The sequence below is a fragment of the Drosophila innubila genome (genome assembly GCF_004354385.1).
Source record: "Drosophila innubila isolate TH190305 chromosome 2R unlocalized genomic scaffold, UK_Dinn_1.0 1_C_2R, whole genome shotgun sequence".
In the NCBI taxonomy this organism is placed as follows: Eukaryota; Metazoa; Arthropoda; class Insecta; order Diptera; family Drosophilidae; genus Drosophila; species Drosophila innubila.
In genome coordinates, this window is record NW_022995374.1 from 3,628,632 (window position 1) to 3,651,819 (window position 23,188).

The following is a 23,188-nucleotide window of genomic DNA, read 5'->3' on the forward strand; positions in this document are numbered from 1 at the left end:
AAATTTATAATTTGTTTTTCACACCATAAGCATAAGAATTTAAAAATTTATATTACGGTTATGTTAGACATCAAGTTAAGTATTGTAAAATTACATTTGCTAAATATCATAAATATATGAACTCTGAATTCAAATTCAGTCTCCAAAATGATTATGTTTACGAGACTCCTTATACTTATAATTTAACTATAATAATTTTTATGTCTGTTTGATCAATCGAATTGCGATTGTTTTAAAACTTATTGAGCAGTTGAAATTCGTAATTTACTTTTCTGTTTATTATCTATTTGATGCATATTAATATTAGCATTAGCTTAGACACACATTGTGTCCTCTTCCAGCTAATAACTAATTTGTAACAGCCTTCTCGCATATTTTGAGCATTTATGTAGATACAATAGTATACATTTAGAAAGATATACGAGCATATTTCACCCATAAGTTGCACTCTTCGTTCCATTTATGCATAAACATAAATCAATATTGAATTAATTTAGCCTAGAAACATAATACGTATATGAAAAAAAAAAAATCTTATATCTGCGTGAAATATATATACACCCTTTTTTTTGTATAACTATTTATATGTGCAAAGGTATACTTTTAGGTATATATATTTATTAAAATCACATCTTTGAATGCTATATAGCTCGTTAGCTGTATGTACAAGTGGTTCTAACTGGCCTTGTATAACGTACTTATTTATTTAATTTCCTATATTTATTTTGTAAATTACACATACTTGTTTATTCGTTATCTAGAAACCTGTTTAAAACATTTGTTTTTCTTTTGTCTTTATACACTTAAACACTAATTAATCTAATGCCATTTTTGCAATCGAATTTCGTCAAACAATTGACTTTTTTATTTAGTTTTGTAATGGTAAAGTTACTCTTGTAGGTTACAGTAATTATTCAACTTTTATTGTATGGCAAGAATGAATTCACATCGATGCAATATGTCTCATATATATATTATACTTTTCAGCAAACTCTGATATTCTATGCTTAAGTCATATATGATGACTCCTCAATTAAATATCAAATCAAATCTCTCCTTTAATAAAATCAATATTATCCAACACTTAGGGATTTTTATACCCCAACACTGACTATATTTTTATAAATGCTATATTTTTATGTATGACATCAGACATTAAAAATGTACTGTAAGAAATATATTTGTATATGAACAATTTTATTATTTGTCAAACCTGTAATACTTTCGTAGGTGTTTAATAGACAACAAGTAAATATATGAACTCAGGTTTAGGAAAGCTTATAGTTAATACAACCAGCAAATGATACGTAAGCGAATTTAGGAACGCACATTACACATTAGTACTACAACTTAAAACAATTAAAAATGCAAAACAGTTTCTTGTTTACCAAAACTTTTAACATTTTAAGTTGTACCTCTATTGAGTAATGTGCGCGATATATTCGTTGATAGCTTTAATATTTAAATCTTATTAGCTTATTAGTTTAATAACTTATTTTCCAAGTTAATATGTTTATAACATCCTCTTATTATTATCTATGTATATATTTAAATATTTCCACAACGATTTTGTATACATACCTCTTGGGATGATTAAAAATAAATTGTTATCCAAGTTCTTCGACATTGAATGCCGTCACTTTAAGATTTTTAGATGTGCATTTTCACATTACAGTCCAGTATATTTACTTAATAATATTTTAGTTTTGTGTGTTTGTTTGTTTTTTTAAATATTATCAAAAAATAATATTTCTTTATGTCTTTAGAAGAAAAGCTCCGAGATATAAAGTTCACCATTTTGATTTTGATTGTTTCTAGAAGCTCAAATATAAAAAATCGAAAAACAAGAACAATAAAATGAAACAAAAAAAGCAATTAAAATAAAAATGTGTTTATTTTACTAAAATATTTTAACAAAACATAATACATATGTACATTGATTGTTGCAAGCATTTGAAAAGAAACAGAAATAATAATCAAATCTTGAAATTCGGTTACATACAATATATATATTTTAATAGGGTATCTACTTGATTACGCAGTGAGTGTAAGACATCTAATATCATAGACACAGACTAATATATTGTATTAAGACTGGACAGTGGACAAAATTTTTGGATTATACTGTAGATTGGACTATGGTTAATCCATCAATAGACATTGCACAAATTCAATAAGCTTCTATTGTAACTTCATTAAAATGTTTTTCTTATATAGTATGTTCTGTTCTTTCAATGCTCTCTGAAAAATTACAAACGTTTTCGTCAGCTCGACTAAGTATTTATATATATATATATGTATTATTTGTTGTATGTTGTTTATATATATATATATATATGTATATATATATAGATATTAATCACTTAATGAGATCAAGTCATATAGCGCATTATCTCGCGCAAAGCATAGAGTAGTTCGGCCTGATTACGGGCCTCCATTATCATTAGATTAACATGAACCTGCAATGAGTTAAAAATAGAAATAAATATATTAAATTTGCTACATTTTTTTTGTTAATAGCTTACCTTTTCACTGTCCTGCAGCTCGACGAGCACACTATCATAATCCTTGGTGGTAATGCGCTCCGGAAAGCAGCAGACTGTCTTTATAAACATTTTCAGCGGACGCACAAGCAGCTGAAAGAGTTAAATGATTAATTAAATATTCGAATTAATTATGGAATGCATTTAAAGTACCTGATTCACTTCACCGTAGTCGTAATCATCGTGCCGTATGCCAAAAATGCATTGTATATAGTTCCAAATGGCGCGACGAAACTTGGATGTATCCACGTTCTTAATGCCACCCATTGTAAAGTACGTTAGATTGTAGGCAGCCTTAAATTTGGCATCCAAAAATGTGCCCACATCGTTGTACAAACTACAAGGTAAAAGAATAATGAGTAAAGAAATTATTTAAATTACAATAAGACTGTGGAGAAAGTTACCTTTCCACAAGAGAATAGCCGTGATCTTCCCACGAATAGTCCTGTATACGAAATGTGTTTATATTCTCGGCACCGCGACGTGCAAAATCCTCATACGTAAAGCTAGCATCGTCCACATAGTGTGAGATTATTGGCGGCAATGTGACAGTTGCCTCAGGTGTAACTGCTGCCAGCTCCGCGGTCTGCAGTTCGACACTCTTGAAGCGATTGCTCAGCTCGGCTTCGCTGCACTCGTCCTGGTTCTGGGAAAGGACCTTCATGCGCTCCATCAAGGTCTCCACTGAGATGCCATATTGCTGCGGCTGTTGCTGAGCGGTAGCTGTAAAATTAATCAAATGTTTACTAATCGCGTGGCAAGTATGGGTATATAACAGAAATAGCATATGAAAGTTATTAAAAACAACAAAAATCAAAAAAGAAATTCATAGTAATAATAACATTTTATTATAGCCCTCAGAATCAAGTTTAAGGTGTTGTTTTATACTAATTAAGATAAAAGGAGTTGATAAAAAGTGAAAGCTTGAGATTTAAAATTTTACATTTTCAAAATTTCAAAGGGGGGACCCTTTGCATCTAAATCGATATCAAGATCTAGAGAAAAATATTTTTTTTAAAAAAAATTTATTAAATTTAAGTGCAGAATCAATTAAGAGGCCAAATCATGATCAAAATGACATTCCGCTTGAAAATCGGTTCATTTTTGATGAAGTTATGAGAGATCAAAGTTTTTGATAAAATGTCAAGGGGTAGGTATGGAAAATTGGATAATAATTGGCTTAGAATCGAAAAATATCAAATTTTCTAGATGATAATAATTTAAATGCAGAATCATTTAAAAGGCCAAATCATGATCAAAATGACATTCCGCTTGAAAATCGGTTTATTTTTGATGAAGTTATGAGAGATCAAAGTTTTTGAAAAAATTTCAAGGGGTAGGTATGGAAAATTGGATAATAATTGGCTTAGAATCGAAAAAATATCAAATTTTCTAGATGATAATAATTTAAATGCAGAATCATTTTAGAGGCCAAATCATGATCAAAATGACATTCCGCTTGAAAATCGGTAAATTTTTGATGAAGTTATGACAGATCAAAGTTTTTGAAAAAATGTCAAGGGGTAGGTATGGAAAATTGGATAATAATTGGCTTGGAATCGAAAAAATATCAAATTTTCTAGATGATAATAATTTAAATGCAGAATCATTTTAGAGGCCAAATCATGATCAAAATGACATTCCGCTTGAAAATCGGTTAATTTTTGATGAAGTTATGACAGATCAAAGTTTTTGAAAAAATGTCAAGGGGTAGGTATGGAAAATTGGATAATAATTGGCTTAGAATCGAAAAAATATCAAATTTTCTAGATGATAATAACTTAAATGCAGAATCATTTTAGAGGCCAAATAATGATCAAAATGACATTCCGCTTGAAAATCAGTTCAGTTTTGATCAAGTTATGACAGTTTGAAGTTGGTCAGACTTCGGAATTAGTCACTTTACAAGTCAAAATTTTTATCCAATTCTTCATGATTCTTTACAAAAAAATGAAAGGTCTCAGAATCAAGTTTAAAGTGTTGTTTTATACTAATTACGATATAAGGAGTTGACTAAAAGTGAAAACTTGAGATTTAAAATTTTGAGTTTTCATAATTTCAAAGGGGGGACCCTTACCATCGAAATCGAATCTTGGTCGAAAATAATTAAATTTTTTAAATGAACAAAATTTACATGCAGTATGAATTTAGAGGCCAAATTATGATCAAAATGGCTTTCCGATTGAAAAACGGGTCAGTTTTCTTCAAGTTATGACAGTTTGAAGTTGGTCAACTCTTTGACCTAGCAACTTTACCACAACAGTACCGGTACAAACGTTTCGGTATTCGGTTCTTGACAGAGAATTTATTTCGGTTACGGTTTCAGTTACGGTATTAAAAATGAAACGGTTAGTTTTGGTGAACGGTTTCGATATTAATATTAAAATTCGACTTTTATATTAAAAGATTTAATTGACTTAACAAGACAAGAAAAAGTTGTAACTATTTAAGTATTTTGTGTATTAAATTAAACATAGCGGTTATATAAATCAGTTCGTGAACTGAACCTAAGTTTTGGTCTATGGTTCGAAACACCAAGCCGAATCCTTACAAACATTTTAGTGGTTTGCAGCCTTGCTTTTAAAAATTATTATCGTTGCGGTGCTTGTAAGGTACATAACATACATATGTACGTATATATAGAATACACCAAGTGTATTTGCTTACTTACCCAAATAATGCTGGCCAAAGTTGTTGGCAGCTCCGTTGCCTTTGGCGTTATTATTGTCTGCTGCATTGTTGGTGGCAGCGCTGCCATTGCTGCCACTGCTGCCATTGTTCAGTGATATCTCACCAAGAACATTTTTCTGCTGCTGCTGTTGCTGCTGCTGATGATGTTGCTGCTGCTGATGATGTTGCTGTTGCTGCTGGTGTATGGGACTGGTTGTCGTCTGGCGTACCTCATCGAGCAGCACGGGCGCACCTTTCAATTTGGGACTAGACAAACCGTCGAGCTTCTGTGTGAGACCGCAGGAGAACACAAATGAGGATAGCGAATGGAAATGCGATATTAAGACCATCGCATGCACCACCTCCGCCATTGACCAGCTATTTTTGCCTTTGGTCAGACGCTGCAAATGCAAATGCAAAAATGGAAGTCGACTCATTAAACATTCATTCATTTTGTAAGTGCCATCCAACCGCCATCCAGCCTTACCTCAATGTGCTCCTTTCGCAACAGCCAGGGTCGGTGTGCTAATATTTTATTTATATCATATATGGCACGTAATTTGGCGGGTATATAGTCGACTCCGTTCAACCATTCGCTGTTGCCGCCCTGATTGAGAAACTCCTTCTCGTAGCGCTTTACCAGGTAGGGACATTGATGGCGTGCGGCAGCCTGTAATGAATGATAATTATTATAATTATTATAACTACGATATACAGCTAATTATTTATAAACTATTCGAGTCTTAAATCTAGGTTGCACTATGAATAAGATATTGAATTCGGTAAGCAGTTATCGCAAAGTTACACAAAAAAAACCCATTTAATAGTAAAGTAAAAAATTGCCTTCTTAAAGTATTAATTCCAATTATTATACACCTTCTTAAATTATAATTAGAAAAAAATAATAAGAAATTCAGAATAAATTCAGCAGAAACAATTTTAAAGTTTAAAACAAAATTCTTTCACTTACAAAATTGAGTGATATAAACATTTACATGTTTTTTTGATTACGTTTCAAAAATACCATTAAAAAGAAAACAGCAAAAACAACATAAAAGTTGTGCTGCACATTTACTTAGAATCATTTGAATTAAAAGAAAAACAAAACTTGTGGCGTTTACTATTGAAAAGGATTCACAAAATGAACAGAAAATTCAAACAAAGTCTGAAAAATGAAAGCAACATTTTCTTCATACTAACGAACTTCATTTAACTAATATTTGAAACGCATTTTATATTTTGATTTTCTAGTCTTGGCTACCTTCTCTTGGTTTCTTTAAATCTTATTCATTGTATCTTCGGGTTTGTTTTTGTAGTTCTTACAGAAATGTTCATAAGCATAATTTTTTAGCATTTTTTTCCCCTCCTAAAAAGGTTTAAGTCTTGTTCTAATTATGGGGTATTAAGTAAATAGCTTGGGCTTAATAGTAGTTATAAAACATGACGCAATCTGCTATTTGTTTGGCTTTAGCCTTGATCTTATGAGTATGATACTTGACATATCAGAGGTCGCTTAATGAAAGCAATTTAGTTCACGCAGCTCAAAAACATTTTTGAAGCCACAAATGACAATGAAACGAACTCATGCCGCGTTCTACAAATTCAGATAGATAAATGCGGTCCCCCATTAATAAATAGCCCCTGGGAGAGCATCATCCACACCTGAAAATGCGCTAAAAATATGAATATATGTGTTGGTATCTGTGTGTGTGTGTGTGTGTGTGTGTGTGTGTTTGTGACCCAAAATACGACAACAACAAAAAAAAAGAAGAATATTCAAAAGCGTAGGCCATTGTTTTGATTTCTGTCAGTGCGTTGTTTTCTTGTTTTCTATTTTGTTGTTTTGCTGGGTTTCTATGCAATGCTGATAATTTATTAATTTTTACATTTGAATCTTATGCGATGACCTGCTTTATATTCACTAAGAACAAGTGCCGCATAGCCGACACCTGAGTAGCCTGCTTTTAAAAATATAATTTGAGCTATAATGACCACAAAAATAGTCAAGATGTGACTTTTAATCATTTGGTCAATCTACAATGAGAGTCATCTTTAAATGTAGAATCCATATGCCGCAGTGTAGGGCATTAAAGCGACCTGGTCTCATATGCTTGCTATGAATAACTTCTGGCAAAACGTAGGCGAGGCGCAAATCGTCGCCAATTTGCGGGCATGAGTTAAATGAATGTGTTTATTGTATTCACGAGTATACAAAGTCAAAGACCCAAAACCAAAATACACATATCTTATCTAGTTTATGATTATTGCACATAAGTATGCACACACATACACACACACACACATATATATATAAATATACACAGTTTATACACATATTTTTGTGTGATATGCGTAACAATAATTTATCTATTTAAATAAAACGACACTGAAAAGCCACTGCAAAATATTTTCTGGTTGCAGCGCCAATGACTGATTAACTTCTAATGATTGCACCCACTCATACCCTGTATACAGCGAAAATGGGCTAAAACAGGGTGTAATAGACTTTTCTTAGACACATCTAAAAAATATTTTCTTGTTCACACTGCGTATACTTGATGTGCTAGTTGAGGGTATTTTCGAGTCCATCATTTCCATAATTCTGCTGCATTTTCTGCCATTATTGCTTTTGCAGCAATGCAATAACAAAAGATTAAGAAACAGAAAATCAACAACAAACAAGAAATATTGCAATTACCCTTTAAATATCTGACAGCGTAAATATCTGTGTATGAGTATGTGTGAATGGGTTGTGTGTGTGTGGGTGTTTGTCCATTGATGGCATAAAATTCACATTTTCTGCCCCCTCCGCAACCCCCGCATCGCATTGTCATTGCAGTCGGTGAAAAGTTGAAATTAACTGCGCCATAAATACAATTTAATAACGATGTTGTTCAATAAATTTGCCTATTTTTAAATTTTCTGGCTATTTTCATGTATCTTGTGCATTAAACAAAACATTATCATTATCTCTACAAGTTCTCAAGTGTAATCTGAATAGCGACCAAAGATATTTGGCTGAAGCTTTTTTAGATTTAGACACAAGCTAAAAGGGTTTTTGCACTTTGTGACTTGCCAATGAATATGAGACACAAAAAAAAATTGCAAATCGGCTTTAGCAGTTAACAGGCAGAATGTTAAGATACTTACTGATGGTAACATTGTAGTTGCAAATTGAAAAGAAGCTTATTTTAAAATGTATCTCGTTCACAAAAAAAGACAGGATTATTCCAGTTGTTTCGACTCTTAATGCAAATGGTTGTAGTTTATATTGATAAGCTAGTAAATACTATATAGGCAGCTCTGAGATGCTCTTTCTGCTTAAGATACTTATAATTTGATAAGCTGCGTATCTAATGGATTAACTGACTTGATGAATATAGAGCATGCTAAAAGATAATGTATAATATATTAATTCCAAGGAATAAAGCTTAATACATAACTTAGCATGGCACAAAAATGCAGGTTATTGTTGCAAGTAAACTTCAGTTGTAGAAATGTCAACATAAATTGTCTGACATCTTGACAGCATTAATATCCAAGTATTTATGCTGAGCAACAAGATTTCTTGTTGTTTTGCATGGAACTGTTTGCAAATATGAAATGCTGTCAGTTGTAATTAAGAAACTTGTTTAGCTGCCACCACTTCTATTGTTCTGACTTTGTAGATGAATGCCCCTGGATATGTAGGTATATGTAGTTAGGTGGGTAGGTGGGTATATGTACATAAATACAACACCCCAACACTGCTCAAACAAAATCTAAGCTCTGAGTTGCAGCATGTGTGTGTGTGTGTGTAGTTGCAGTTTGTTGTTGCAGCTTGATGTTGTTGTTGTAGCTGGGGGCGAAAAGTCTATTATTTTGTATTGCAGAGAACTCAGAATAGTGGAAATAATTTGCTGTTGTTGATTCCCCAATGTATAATCTGTTGGTGCACTGGTTTTGTGCATGCAAGTGTGTGTGTGTCTGTGTGTGCGGTTGTTTTCTGGAAATGTGGAGGCTGCTGTCATTGATAGGGCATCAACAACCAACAAGCAACAAGCAACAACCAAACTAACTGGCAGCAAATGTGAGCCGACAGCGTCAGTCGGCGAGAGCTAATGTGCTTAAATTTGCCAATGGCAACAATGCACACAATGCACAATGCACACACACACACTCACACATATATATCCATACAACTCGACTGTCACATACATGATGAAAACTCAGGAGGACAGCTTACTCCAGGTTGAAAGACAAAAGTGTGAATCTCACATAATAAATCCTCACGGGAAACAACCCAGCAGCTGTCACATTCGAGCAGTGCATAATAAAATACCCTATTATTATAATATAATATGCAGTGGTTAAATATTAAGGCTGCAAACCACAAAAATGTTGCTAAAGGTTCGGTTCGGCAATACTTAAGTTCGATTTGTAAATCGGTTTTTATACCCTCTAAACGCAAGGTTTAAGTACAAAACTTGGCTTAATTTAATACAAAAACTTTACATTTTCCTTTATTTTTTAAATCAATTAATTTTATTTTTCAAATTATTCCAATTTTTATAACAATCTAATTTTTCAATGTCTAGTTAAGGAGTTTGATAACTATATATTAATGCCAAATTCTAAAATATCTGTTTGATAAAATTTAAGCAGACATTGAGTTTAAAATATGACTTATTTTTACCCAAAGTCTCAAATAGTTGAGTAATATTAAAAAATAATACAATTACTTTATTTTTAAACCAAATCGAACCTTTTATTTAAGAAAGTGGTAAATAATTTTAAGTGCTCTGCTTAGGATTCGGTTCGGGCTGCATAAAAACTAAAGCCAAACCGGTTCAAAACCAGTTTAGAGCCTTGTTAAATATTAACGTAACTGTGTACTCACAATTATGGCCAAATAGTATCTATAAGAATAGGGCAGCGGTCCATCGCCTTTCATAATGAAATTCTGCGTGCGCAGAAAATGATCACGATAGCGTGGATGATAGCCAATCACTTGTGTAACTTGATCACATTCATCGAGATCATCCATATCCAGATCGGTTGAGGAGCACTGCAAAACAAAAGAAAGCGAATGAATAACGTATACTTAATATAAATAATACACATACGCTCTGTATGCAATAATCAACAAGTATTATTAATATTAAATGTCTGCAAAGATTTCATCGTAATTGAAAACTTCATTTGTATTTGACAAATAGAAATTGTTAATTAAATTTACTATAAAAATTCTTTGCTTTTTCCTTTTGAATATGCTGCCAACATTTGTAATTAAATTCCCCTTTTGACCATTTGATATGCTTTGCGTTTGTCCCTTTTGCAGAACAAACGTAAAATGTCCTTTATGACCAGAAGCGTTTCCAGTTTTGTCAATCAAACGTCAGTTGCCATGGATAACTTTGTGCAGATCCCAATAGAATATGAGTTGCCAAGTAAAATACTCATAAAATATGAGGATGGCAAATGCACATTTTATTGAAGCCAGCTACAGGTGAAGTTATTAAAATGATATTTGTGTAGGCGGCGTGTCTTAGCTTGAGCTACTAAAGCTGATTGGCAATTGAATAAAATGATTTTCTGAAAATCAAATGACAGACGGACAGACGGACGGACGGACAGACGGATGGACAGACGGACGGACAGACGGACGGACAGACGGACGGACAGACGGACGGACAGACGGACGGACAGACGGATGGACAAACAGTCTCAGCAGCCGGAGCACTTTGAAGTTGTCTCGTAAACAAATAATACAAAAGCGACTATTGTTGCTGCCTTCTTTGTATACTAAATACTAAATATGTACATGTGTGAGTGTACATATGTACTATAAACTTGATCATTAAACACACACACACACACACGCACAACACATGTTTACGCGTTGCCAGAACAACATTTTCTATATTTTTATCTGTGTCTGCAGCTCCACTGACTGACTGACTGACTGACTAGCTAACTAAGTGACTGTAAAAATTTAATCAAAGTTGTTTTGTTGTTGGCGTTTTATTATTTTATTTGTTTCTTTTTTTTTTCGCTGCCTACTAAACTGGGGCGATGTTATTAAACGTTCAATGACTTTTTTTGTGTGTGTTTGTTTTTGTTTTCTTCTACTGCTTCTTGTTGTTTTTCTTTGTAGTCGGACTTAGTTGCCTCCTAATACTTGATAGCGCAATATCTCTGCTAGAGCATGTAGTCATAATCAGACACAGACCGAGCATTCTAATAGAAACGCTACAGTGGATAAACACATTAACTAACACATAAACACATAAGAAAGTTGCAGTTGATTCAAATCGAATGCTGTCCATATTAGCACAGCTCATTAAAATAGTTAATATACGCTATGCGACCTTAATACACACTCCCACACACTTAGTTCCTTTTTGGGCAGGCGGTTCAATCAAATAGAAACTTTGTGACTTTGTTTTTTCTGACATTGAGACACCCACATGATGAGTTGAATGCCTGCATGCTACATTCTACAAAATATATATGTCTATTTGCTAAATAACAACTAAGGCTAGCACGTACTGATAAATCATATTTAACATTATTAACTAGCTTGAGTGGCGTAATAAATTATATTCCACAGTATTATGATCATCTGCTAGCTGTAAAATGCCATCACTTTCACGTTTGTAATTAATTAAGTTTAATGTCGAAATAGACTTTTGGTAGCCGGCAAACTGAATTAACAAGAGGCTGAACAAAACATCTACAAGATATATCATTAATCAATCTGATTTATAGCCAAACTATTCACATGCAAATGGGCATGGTTGAAGCTGCACAAAGCGTTGCCATAAATTAATATGTAAATTGTTTGTTGTTTGCTTAACTATGCTTTCCTAATTTGCAAAATCAAGTATTTTTTTTCAGAAGGTGCTGCCCAAACAGCACGGCATAAACAGTTTTTAATCGCAAAGAAAAAAAAAAACAAGATAGAGAACTTTTTACGAGTAGTCAAAGTTCAAATACACTTCCGAGTTTTTTTAATATTATTTAAAAAACAAAGAGAATATTACTAAGTATGACATTTAGGTAAATAAAATAAAAATGATGAACCAAAAAGAAAGAAAAATTTATAAGTTTGCTTAAATAAGAAAATATTTGGCGTACTAAAGTGGGAAATAATCTAATTCATTATTAGCTTTGATTCTTCTGACTTTCGTCAATATTTCTTTTCAAATAATAATATAAATTGTGCAATAATTCTTAGTAGTGATGTAAAAATATATCGAAATATCGACAACTCGTTTTTCGCGAAAGCGATTATAAAGTTCTTTAACGCGATGATTTTTTTGACGATCTATCGAGTTGATTAAATCGATTTCCATGAAAAATCGACAACTCACTCGATATTTGCAACTCGATATACTATTTTCCGATATATCGACAGCTCGATACTTTTTTTTCGATATAAAACTCGATCTAAAATTTATTTTTGATTTCGAATTTTTCCTACTTTTAGCCATTATTAATGTGAGTGATACCTATATAATATATAAAGCTTTTTCGACTGCTGCAGAAATATTTATTAATCAATTCCGCATTGAATACGTGTTGCAGATTTCACGACAATCTCTACATACTCTAAGTAAGTGTATCGAGAAAAAATAAGTAATTGCCGCAGCTACCAGTTGAGAGTCAGCTCTTGTTATTGTTGTCTGTTGTCGGTTGTTCGTTGTGTTTCTTTATTTTATTTAATTTTTAGATTTTTTTTTTTTTGATTACTTGTGTTGTTGTTATTGTTATTGTTAAGCATTTTAATTAGCAGCACTTCGTTAGGTGGCGCCTGGGCAAATGAGCGTGTCGAAAAAACTTGACAGACTTTTTCGCGCTTAATTTGAATTAAGACAAAAGCCTGTGACAAATTGTGTAACGTGCAAAATATAATTAATTATTAACAAGCGCTTTCATTACAAACTTTTTTTTGCAGTTTATATCAAATTGACATAAACTATTTATAGACTTTGTAAGTATTACAAACATTTACAGCACATGTGTGTGTATATATGGGAAATATGGAAAATAAGCACACACATACACAGACACACATGCAGTCGACTGGAAGAGAAACCCGTTTTGTAAGATAAAACTACTTTGACTTTGGCATACAACTTACACGGCAATCGAACCAGTTAATGCCATAAAGTTGGCTAAAGGAGATGGGGATACGTACGCGGGTGTTTAGGCCAAGTTTAATGGATATGTACGAGCATTGAACACGAACCGATCATGTGTACTGCTTTCAATATCAAGTATACCAATGGGGTATATTCAGGTCTTCAAAGCATTTCAGATCTTATCATCAGAAAAAGCTTTTAAATACAATTAAAAGCACTCAAAATTTTAAAAACCAAACATTTTAAGGTGCATAACCTTAAAAATAAAAAAAATAAACAAACAAATAATAAACACATAAAAAAATAATTTTGTAAACATTATTATAAATTATTTTAAGCATATTAAATATGTTGCAATAATCATAATTATGTTTAATAAATAAACATAAATCTATATCAATTACAGGGTATTTTTTGTACGCTGCTTTTAAACAAGTGTGTTTGCCTTACATTGTTCGACTTAGAAACTTGTTCGTCAACGCGGCGTATACGTGATATGATGAGGTTTCTGTTTCTGTTTATAATTGCATGCGATCTGCGGATGGCACGCTTTATTCATAGCTGGACGGTGTCGTAATACCCTGTAAACGGGGTGGGCGGCGTCAAGCATCTCTCTAACTAATTGCATACACGTGTTCTAAACGATTATTAATAACGTTCGCTTAACTTAACTGCGCCCAACAAATTTTTAAATCACTTAACTCGATAATTTAAATATTCCCGTAGTTTAATGCAATTTCCAAAACTAGTTGCAAATGTTAATCATATAATCGTACTAGTTTTTGTTGTCATAACCCACAGTACACAAAAAAAAAAATGAAATATCAATTCACAACAAAGCAAGAGTATCAAATCCAAACATTTAAATGGAGGTCAGACGTTAGAGGAAGCACAATTCTGGTTATAAACATTTTCGTGTGCGTGTGTGTATGTTTTTGAATCGTGATTGAGCATAATTTATAGCCAAGAAACCCCAGCCCAAAACCTAAGCTCAATCCCATATACAATACCATGCCCATATGCCCATGCTTTCATGCATAATTTTGAGCATAATTGGGTAGACTTGAAGTAATGGCAGCTTAAAGGCAAAACAACTGATACTTTTGGGCAAGGACAGGCAACAAGTTTAAGCCAGCGTTTGGGGCCAATTTTCGACTTGCCTTGATGATAGACTTACTTGCATTTTAATTACAAAGCAAGTACTTAGTCGAGCACAAACTTGAGGTAAACACTGAGTGCTTCTACTACAACTACTCTAACAACAGTTATATAGCCCAATGACATTTAATGAAAGCTGTACATTATGCAACAACAATTCTTAAATTACACTACTTAACAAATGTTGGCAAATATTTATAATATATTAATCATTTTAGAGTGCGTATAAAAGTTATTTTATATAAAAATGTTTGTCCTGACTAACTAACTGACAGATATTTGCGCAGCCCAAGCGGTAAGACCTAGGAGATTGAAATTTTGACACAACATAGCTGAGCGAGCATAGGAAGTGCATCTAAAATATCTTAATCGATATATAAAAAACTGTTTGTCCTGTCTGACTAACTGACTGATTGATAGGAGATTGAAATTTTAACACACCATAGCTGAGAGAGCATGGCAAGTGCATCTAAAATATCTTAATCGATATATAAAAAACTGTTTGTCCTGACTGACTGACTGATATTTGTGCAGCCCAAACTTTAAGACCTAGGAGATTGAAATTTTAACACAACATAGCTGAGCGAGCATAGGAAATGCATCTAAAATAACTCAATTTTTATATATAAAACTGTTGTCCTGACTGACTAACTGACTGATATTTGTGCAGCCTAAACGGTAAGACCTAGAAGGATAAAATTTTGACACAACATAGCTTAGCGAGCATGGGAAGTGCATCTAAAATATCTTAATCGATATATATAAAACTGTTTGTCCTGACTGACTGACTGATATTTGTGCAGCCCAAACGGTAAGACCTAGGAGACTGAAATTTTGACACAATATAACTGGGAAGTGCATCAAAAATATTTTAATCTACATCTATAAAACTGTTTGTCCTGAAATTATGGTACAACATAGCAATAAATATACTTGAGGGCTATATGAGAGTATATTTATAATTAAATCCAAATAAGAAGCGCAAATTTGGGAAAAATCTCAGAAACTCTTTAACTCAAAAGTTAAAATAACTCGCTACAAGTTACTTAAAAATTTGTAAGTAGATTCATAAAATATGAGCACAATACTTTTCTGTTGCTGTCTGCCAACTTGTAGCGGACACTGTGCCGGAGATGTTTACGTGCAAAATTATGAAGCGTAACGATTATAAATATCAGATAGTGTCAGTTTGGGGGTGAGGTTAGTAAAAAGGGTTTTAGTTAAGTCTACAGTGCCTGCCAACAGCAGCTGCCAGTTGCACTGATTTACAATTTTCAGCTTACAGTGCGTATTAAAGTTATGCGTTAGTCAAGCTTATGTTAATGTGTGTAATTAATGATTGTAAGCTGATTTTGATTTCCTTCTTAAAGCGCATTTAATGGGCGGATGAAGTACGAAAATAAAGCAAATTAAATATAAATTAGCATAATTAGCACATGACTCAGACAGTTATATATACATATTCCCTTTTGTCTGACAATTTGATTAGCTTGGTTTAGTCTCTCCATCTCTCTCTCTCTCTCTCTCTCTCTGTTCAGTTACATGTGGTTTTCCTCTTAAAGTTACATTGTTATTGTGTTGTTTTCTTCTTGTTATTGCATTGTTTTGTTTGTTATTTTTTTTTTGAGTGGGCGCGCAGTTATAATAATAAAAAAAAGCCGCAGTTCTCGTCGGTTTCGCTTCAAATGTCAACAGAAGTGGCCTCAACAAATTAAAACAAAAGCTGGTAAACAAGCAAATAAATTAGCATAAATGGTAGTAGACGGCGAAAAGAGAAATAGCAAACAATAAGTATGTAGGAATGTAGGTAGATACTCGCAAATACCAGATAGAGCTGGACGATAGGATGGAGGTAAACAGCTAAAGTGGAAAAAACGGCAGGTGCTAGAAATGCAAACTAAATATACAACTATATGAAAACCAAATAAAACTAATAATAATAATGATAAAAAGTCAAAACAAAATAAACAAGTGACAACGCCCTAAACGATAGTACTTAACTAATAGATACCCTTTAAGCAGAAGTTTTAACACATACTTATATGTATTGTAATTTCTGAAATTGTATTGTATATATTTTATTTTGCAAAAAAAAAAAAACTTTTCTTGGATTTATATTTGTCTTATTTTATTTAAAAAAAAAATATGTGTATACTTTATGGCATGTAAACTACTATGTACATGTACCTAATAAATTTCTCTCAGTGTTTTAAAAAAAATGTGTATAATTTATGATATTTTAGTTGTATGTACCTAATGAATCTTTCTTAATCCATTTTGATAGTTACAGGTTAAACGAGTGAACCATTGTCTGCATTTATTTGATATTTCTACACTGATAAAAACATGTCCAAATGTCAATATTTTGATCTCAAAACTAAAATGTAAGTTTAACAAATAAAAAACTGAGGAATATTTTAAAATTTACAAAAATTTTTGTTATTGTATTATTTATATTAAGACATTCCTAACAATTTAAGATTTATCCTTGCTTTAAGAACTCCTATTTTATAGATTATTATTCTTAGTATTATTAATTTGAACTTAAGCGGTCTTTTTTTTGAAAACAAAATATTTAAGATGAATGTTCTTGATTTTAGACTTTTGTATTTTTTTCAGTGTATACAGATTGTTAAATGCATATTTTACATGCATTTACACGCATTCTTAAGTCGATTACACCCATTTCCTAAAGATATTCAAAGGTGAATATATAACAAATAAAGAAACGACTTGAAAGCATTTTTTTACACAACACACACACATACACACTCGCATTTAAGTACTCATATCTTTAAGAGTGTCGATTCGTGTGTATGTGTGTGTGTTGCCTATTAGAAACAACACACACACACACAGCAGAGCTTGCATTATAAACTATTTGTTAAAGACTTACGCGTGTGTGCGTGTGTGTGTGTGTGTGTACGTGTGCGTCTAGAGTCTAGACATGATAAACTATAAACTCATATACTATATAATAATGTGAGGATTGCTAAGTTTTTTTTATTTGCAGCGCTGCATATTAATTTAGGTTTATTTCAATATATTTATAACAATATACGAATTTATATGAACAATGCCAATGTAAATTCTCGTCATATAACAGAGAAATAAAATAAAATGAAATTTAAAACCATTGCAGCTGCAATATGACACACATTTTGTTTGCCTCCCAATTATAATATTATTATCACTTTCAACATATGCATTTAATCTACTCTAGTGTTGTTCTTGTTGTTCTTGTTGTTGTTGTGCTTGCTAAATACAAAGTTGATTCATTTAATTATTTTATGGTTTCGTTGTATCAGTTTTCTTACATCAAATTATATAAAAAGCATTTTATTCTGTATTTTATTTGTATATATATATTTTTAAATTTTGTTTTGTGTATATATTTTGTTTAACTTTTGTTTTAAAAAGTTATGTGATTGTGTCATTGTTTGAGTTGACTTTTTTCTATTTCTCTGACTCCGTTCGAGTTACGTTTGTTTGTGAGTGTATTCACGGCATTGAGTGAGTGTGCAACGAGTACATATTTGCAAGTGTCTATCAAGTGGCAATATTGACTAACCTCAGAGTGTGTTTTTTATGTGTGTGTGTGTGTGTGTGTGTGTGTGTGTGTGTGTGTGTGTGTGTGTGGGTGCTGGCGTGACTCTTTGCCTGGACTATTGTGCCCTGACTGTCTGACACGCGGTGCGACACTTTGTCTACTGATATAACGCAAACAATTGAAGGCAAAACAAAGGCAAATGCAAACACAAAGACATGACAGCTCATAGTTCCCCTCCCCTTCTCCCCTACCTACCGCCCTCCCTCCCTGCCTGATAACTGGCAAGTGTGGCAAATTATTAGGTGCACATTATCGCATGTAATAGGAACAACAACAACAACAGCTACAAACAATAAACTAACTATAAAGAGACAAGCTGCTCTGCTCCTTGGCCTGATAACACTTATCGATAAGCAGCTGAAACAGTCTATGCCCATAATTGTCATTTCCTTCTGGCCATGACAACAATGGCAAGTATCTCTATCTCTATCTAAAACTGTGGCAAATTGGCTTAATATGTTAAAAAAACAAATTGCAAATAAGTTGAATGAACTCAAGTTGAAAAACATACGCAATTTAACAAATTACAAAAACAATTATTGTTTTTTTCGCACATTTATGTGTAATAAAATACAATATGCATTAAACTTTAAATAAAAAATATTCGCATTTATAAATAAATGCATAGAAACATGTGTGAGTTTATAATAATAAATAATTAATTGCCTTGACTTCCGCATCTGTTAAATGCTGTCAATTAAATTTCCTCAATTGAATAAAATGTTGCAAATTCTGGCATTTCTAATGCAATTGTTGTTGCATATCTTAAAAGCAAACTTATTCACTCACTCACTCACTCAGTCAGTCATTCAGTCACTCAGTCAGTCAGTCACTCAGTCAGTCAGTCAGTGTGTCATGTCGTTATTCTGTCACTCAATCAAAAAGTCGAATGCCTTTTGGACACTTGCCAGAATCAGAATGGCGCACATCTGTTTATTTGATATTGTTGCTCATCTTTGTGTATTTTTATACAGTTTTCAATTCTATCAAAATGTATAACGATTGCACCAAGAATTTCCACACTTCTCATAGTTATATCAACTACATAAATAATATCAACATTTATAATATGTTAATTGAATTCAACTGAAAATTTAAATTTAAATTATATACAACTTTGTATTTTCATTACAATTGCATTAATTAAATTTGCCAACATACTTATATAGCATCTGCTGTCAATACTAGTACTTAAATATAGTATATATATATATATTTCCACAAGCCGATTAGATGACCCACTTTATCAGCTATTTTTAAGCAAACATAAATAAATAAGAATACGTTATTCTAAAGTTAATTCCCCCAGTGCTAATACAACAATGTTTTTATTATGTTATCGTTTTTATTGTTTAATAAATAATTAATTATAGTTAAAGCTGTAGTTGTAGTTGTAGAATGATTGTGGAGGTTTTTTTTTTTTTGTAGCTTATCAAAGTCTTATCAACCCTCCCAAAAAAAATACGAGTACAGAAATTGCGCATTATTAAACTGGTTACTAAGCGAAATTGTATTCTTATTATTATCATTACTCTCATGCCTGGACTTAAAACGCTTCAAGGATATTATTATTTGTAAACCTGTGCAATCTGTGCAAATATTGTAGAAGAACAAGCATCCCTTATTGCCCTACAACCTTTTTGTTTTTGCATAAAAAACAACAGAATTTAAGTCATAGCCACAGAGAGAGAACTTACAGTTGAGGATAATTTGATAATACTATTTAATTTTTTTAAATTTAAATTAAGTAAGCACATTTTTGTATTTGCCAATTAAAATATATAAGTTTAAACATATAAATAGATGCATATGTTATATAGCATGACCATGTGGTTCTATTATAATGTCTCGCTCTGTGTTTATTTGCGCATGAATAATTCTATTTCATATAATTAGCAAATTCCATGCAATGGCTCTATTCTAATTACCCGCAATGTACTTGTGTGTGCATATTCAATTCAAGAGCTTAGAAGTTTGCACAAATATTTCAAGTTACATAGCAAATGTGCATTTCAAATTTCATATTAAAATATGATAATAATGTATTTATTTGCTCGTACCTAACAGTAGTGAGCAGAATTATTAAGGGAGAAATGTTCCAGCTATTATTAGGCAAGACAGACAAAAGGAACTTAATATTCATGCACAAAAATACAATATTCAAATCAGTTTAAATTGCATTACAAAATCAGTTTTTCTATTGCAAAATAATTGGTTTAGAATTTCAAAAAAGTATATAAACTAAAATAAAGATAATATCAACTGCAAATATTCCATTAGCAAATTATTTGCAACAACAACAATCAACAATTTTGCGTAAAATGTTACTAGGATGTTGGATTTACTTTAAAGCCATTTCATCGATTTGCACGTGCCACATTGAAGCCATTGTGCAACGTGCTGTGGCACTTAATTAAACGAGTAATCGATACAGCCATTAATTAAGCTGGATTAAAATTAAAGTACGTTTTAAATGATATTCAATTTGCATTTATTACATGTTAAATTGAAATTGAAATTTTACTTACATCTTGAGAGATTTGTCCCATTTCCGCGTAATAATCAACAGCCGAGTACATTGGTGTGTGTGTGTGTGTAAGTGTTTGGTTGAGTGTGTGTTGTTGTACACTCGCTGTTGCTGATAATAATAAAATGAAGAAAAATACCAGTTCCAGTTACAGCCACTGCTTTCAGCTCAAAGGAAACGTATGAGCCAAGTTAGCTGATTTTTATATTTTTATTTTTTTTTATATTTTTTATTTTTTGTAGCGTTGCCAAGCAGTGAAGGAGTTGGCTCTTTGTCATTCACAATCTAGATTTGGCTTAATGCTTTTGCGTTTGTCTCTTTCTCTCTTGCTCTCTTTGTGTTTCAGCCAGCTTTCAAGTGAGTTTTCACTTGCCGGATTTATGTTTTCGGTTGGTTAACAGCGTCGTCACTTGATTGTTGCTGTTGCAGTTGCAATTGCTGTTGCTGCTGTTGCTGTCAGGGCAATTAAGGTAGCCGCTTTGGCTTTGAGCAATCGTCAAGTAACAACAACAACTACAATGTGTGTTGTTGTTGTTGTTGTTGTTGTTGTTGTTGTTGTTGTTTGGTGGGTGTGCGTCGCTTTCGTTGCCCAAAAAAAGCAGCAACAACCAAGGCAAAAGTCAAGAGAGAAACAGCAAAAAAAACAAAACAAAAGAAGAAAACACGTCAACAACAACTTGAACTTGTGTGCTTCTGGTCAGGCTCTGATTTAGGCCGAGACTCTGGTCGATTGGTAGCTTGTAATTCGTATTTAATCCACGTCGATTGCACTTAAATGCATCACGAATTCAGTTGCAAATTCGGGTTTGTTATTAACGGATTGTGATTGAGGCACTTGTATGTATGTTCTTCAGCAACTGTTGTTGTTGTTTTTGTGCTTGACTTTTCCTTGAAATTGCAGTTGTTTCTGCTGCTGTTGTTGTTGTTGTTGTTGTTGCTGCTGTTGTTGTTGTTGCTATTTTTCTTGGTTTTCATTTGTATTTTCAAAGAGTTCGCTTTGGCAACTCGCAACTCACAACTCCGTCAAATTTATAGCATATACTGAAAAAGAAGAGACAAAAATATAATTTTATTTTAGCTTTCAAATGCAAAATTATTTTGCTTAAATAATATTGACTCAAAGGTATTGCTGTGAATTTCATACATACTCATATACTCTAAAATTTATATATATATATTTATAGCAAACGCAAAATCGTATCAAAGTCATATTTCGAGCCTAATTCAACCTTTTTGGCATTTTGCAATCTGTGCTGTGCTTCATTTCAATTAACAATTGGCTAAACAATTTTAATATTTATATTTTCAATTATTAACATATCATATTCATCACTCGACCGTGTAACCCACAAAGCCAAAGTGTGGCCAAATAATAATAAACAAATATACAAAAAAATACAACAACAACAACAAATTCAATTAGCGAATGCTTGCCAGTCAAAATATTTAATAAAAGTCCACAAATAAACCTGACAATCAAAAATAAAAGAAGTAACCACAAAATATTCATATGCACACGTGTGTGTAAACAAATAAAAAAAATTACTTATATATCAAAAATCGCCAACCAAAATATTACACACAGAGAAAAATGGGAGGAAAATCAGAACAATAAACATAAAGTACAATGCAGTTCTGCAAATAAGATTAAAAAAAACATATTTAATTTTAAAATTTAAACAATAATTTTTCAGGCAGACGAAAAGTAACAAAAATATATCCCAAATTTCACGGACCTTGTGCTCAATATTCTACAATCAAACAGAGACCAGAAAGTATCTTTATATGTAGTAAATCAATATAAATACTGATAATCAAGAAGCAAATTTAATTTAAATTATAGTAAACAAAATTTCAACTGGATACAGATTTTCCTTGAGCTAAATTTTATTGATTTCTCTAAATAATCAAATGTACTTACAAATGTAAATACATATTCAACATTAAATTCGCATTATAAACACATATTTGTATATAAGTGTGTTGTAATAGCTTTTGTACTCTCAATGCGACAAACAAAAGAGAATTTGTGTCAGAATCAAAATGTAAATTCAAACACAAAACGAACATGTAAACATTAATTAATTGAAATATTTGTAAGTAGCTCAACCCCTGGCCCCGCTGAGAGTGTACAACGAAATGATTGCTACCATGCAACAGCAGATGTTTACCATGCGTATACGTGATTTTAATAAATTGCGCATACGCCAAGAGAGGCTGTCGTATGTTTTACGTTGTCCGTTGTCCGTTGTCCGTTGTAAGCCAGTTTTTGTTCATTGTTCAATGCCAGCATACACACACACACACACATAGACTTGTTGCTATAATTTACACAAAATGTTTATGTTTAAAGCAAGCCTCATTTGCATTGTGTGTGTGTGTGTGTGTGTGAACATTTGATGCATGTGCTTGTTTGATAAACAATACGAAAAGTTGTTTTTGCTTGAGGCAGCTGTTGTCGATTGTTGTCTGTTGGCCTGTAGATGTTATTATAATTCATTTCTTTGCTAATTAATAGGGTAAACCAATAAACAGTCGCCGCAACAGCAACAAC

The 23,188-nt window shown here is 32.3% G+C and overlaps 1 protein-coding gene across 10 annotated transcripts in view; it reads right to left on the reverse strand.

Moving 5' to 3' along the window:
- Nucleotides 1-2,203: 2,203 nt before the first annotated feature.
- The window catches only part of LOC117785945 (sestrin homolog), a 34,105-nt gene continuing 13,120 nt past the window's right edge, over nt 2,204-23,188 (reverse strand). For 3 of the 10 annotated variants that reach the window (XM_034624230.1, XM_034624229.1, XM_034624228.1), the window contains exons 3-11: nt 21,588-21,675; nt 20,636-20,757; nt 10,093-10,260; nt 5,701-5,883; nt 5,215-5,614; nt 2,948-3,266; nt 2,697-2,880; nt 2,526-2,636; nt 2,204-2,459 (exon numbers count right to left, since the gene is read on the reverse strand). In XM_034624230.1, coding sequence (XP_034480121.1) covers nt 2,373-2,459; nt 2,526-2,636; nt 2,697-2,880; nt 2,948-3,266; nt 5,215-5,614; nt 5,701-5,883; nt 10,093-10,260; nt 20,636-20,757; nt 21,588-21,609 — 1,596 coding nt within the window. In that variant the 5' untranslated portion in view covers nt 21,610-21,675 and the 3' untranslated portion in view covers nt 2,204-2,372. Of the gene's footprint in view, nt 2,460-2,525; nt 2,637-2,696; nt 2,881-2,947; nt 3,267-5,214; nt 5,615-5,700; nt 5,884-10,092; nt 10,261-20,635; nt 20,854-21,554; nt 21,676-23,188 lie in introns of those variants that run through there. The other 7 variants (XM_034624231.1, XM_034624232.1, XR_004617531.1 and 4 more) reach the window with 7 other exon arrangements.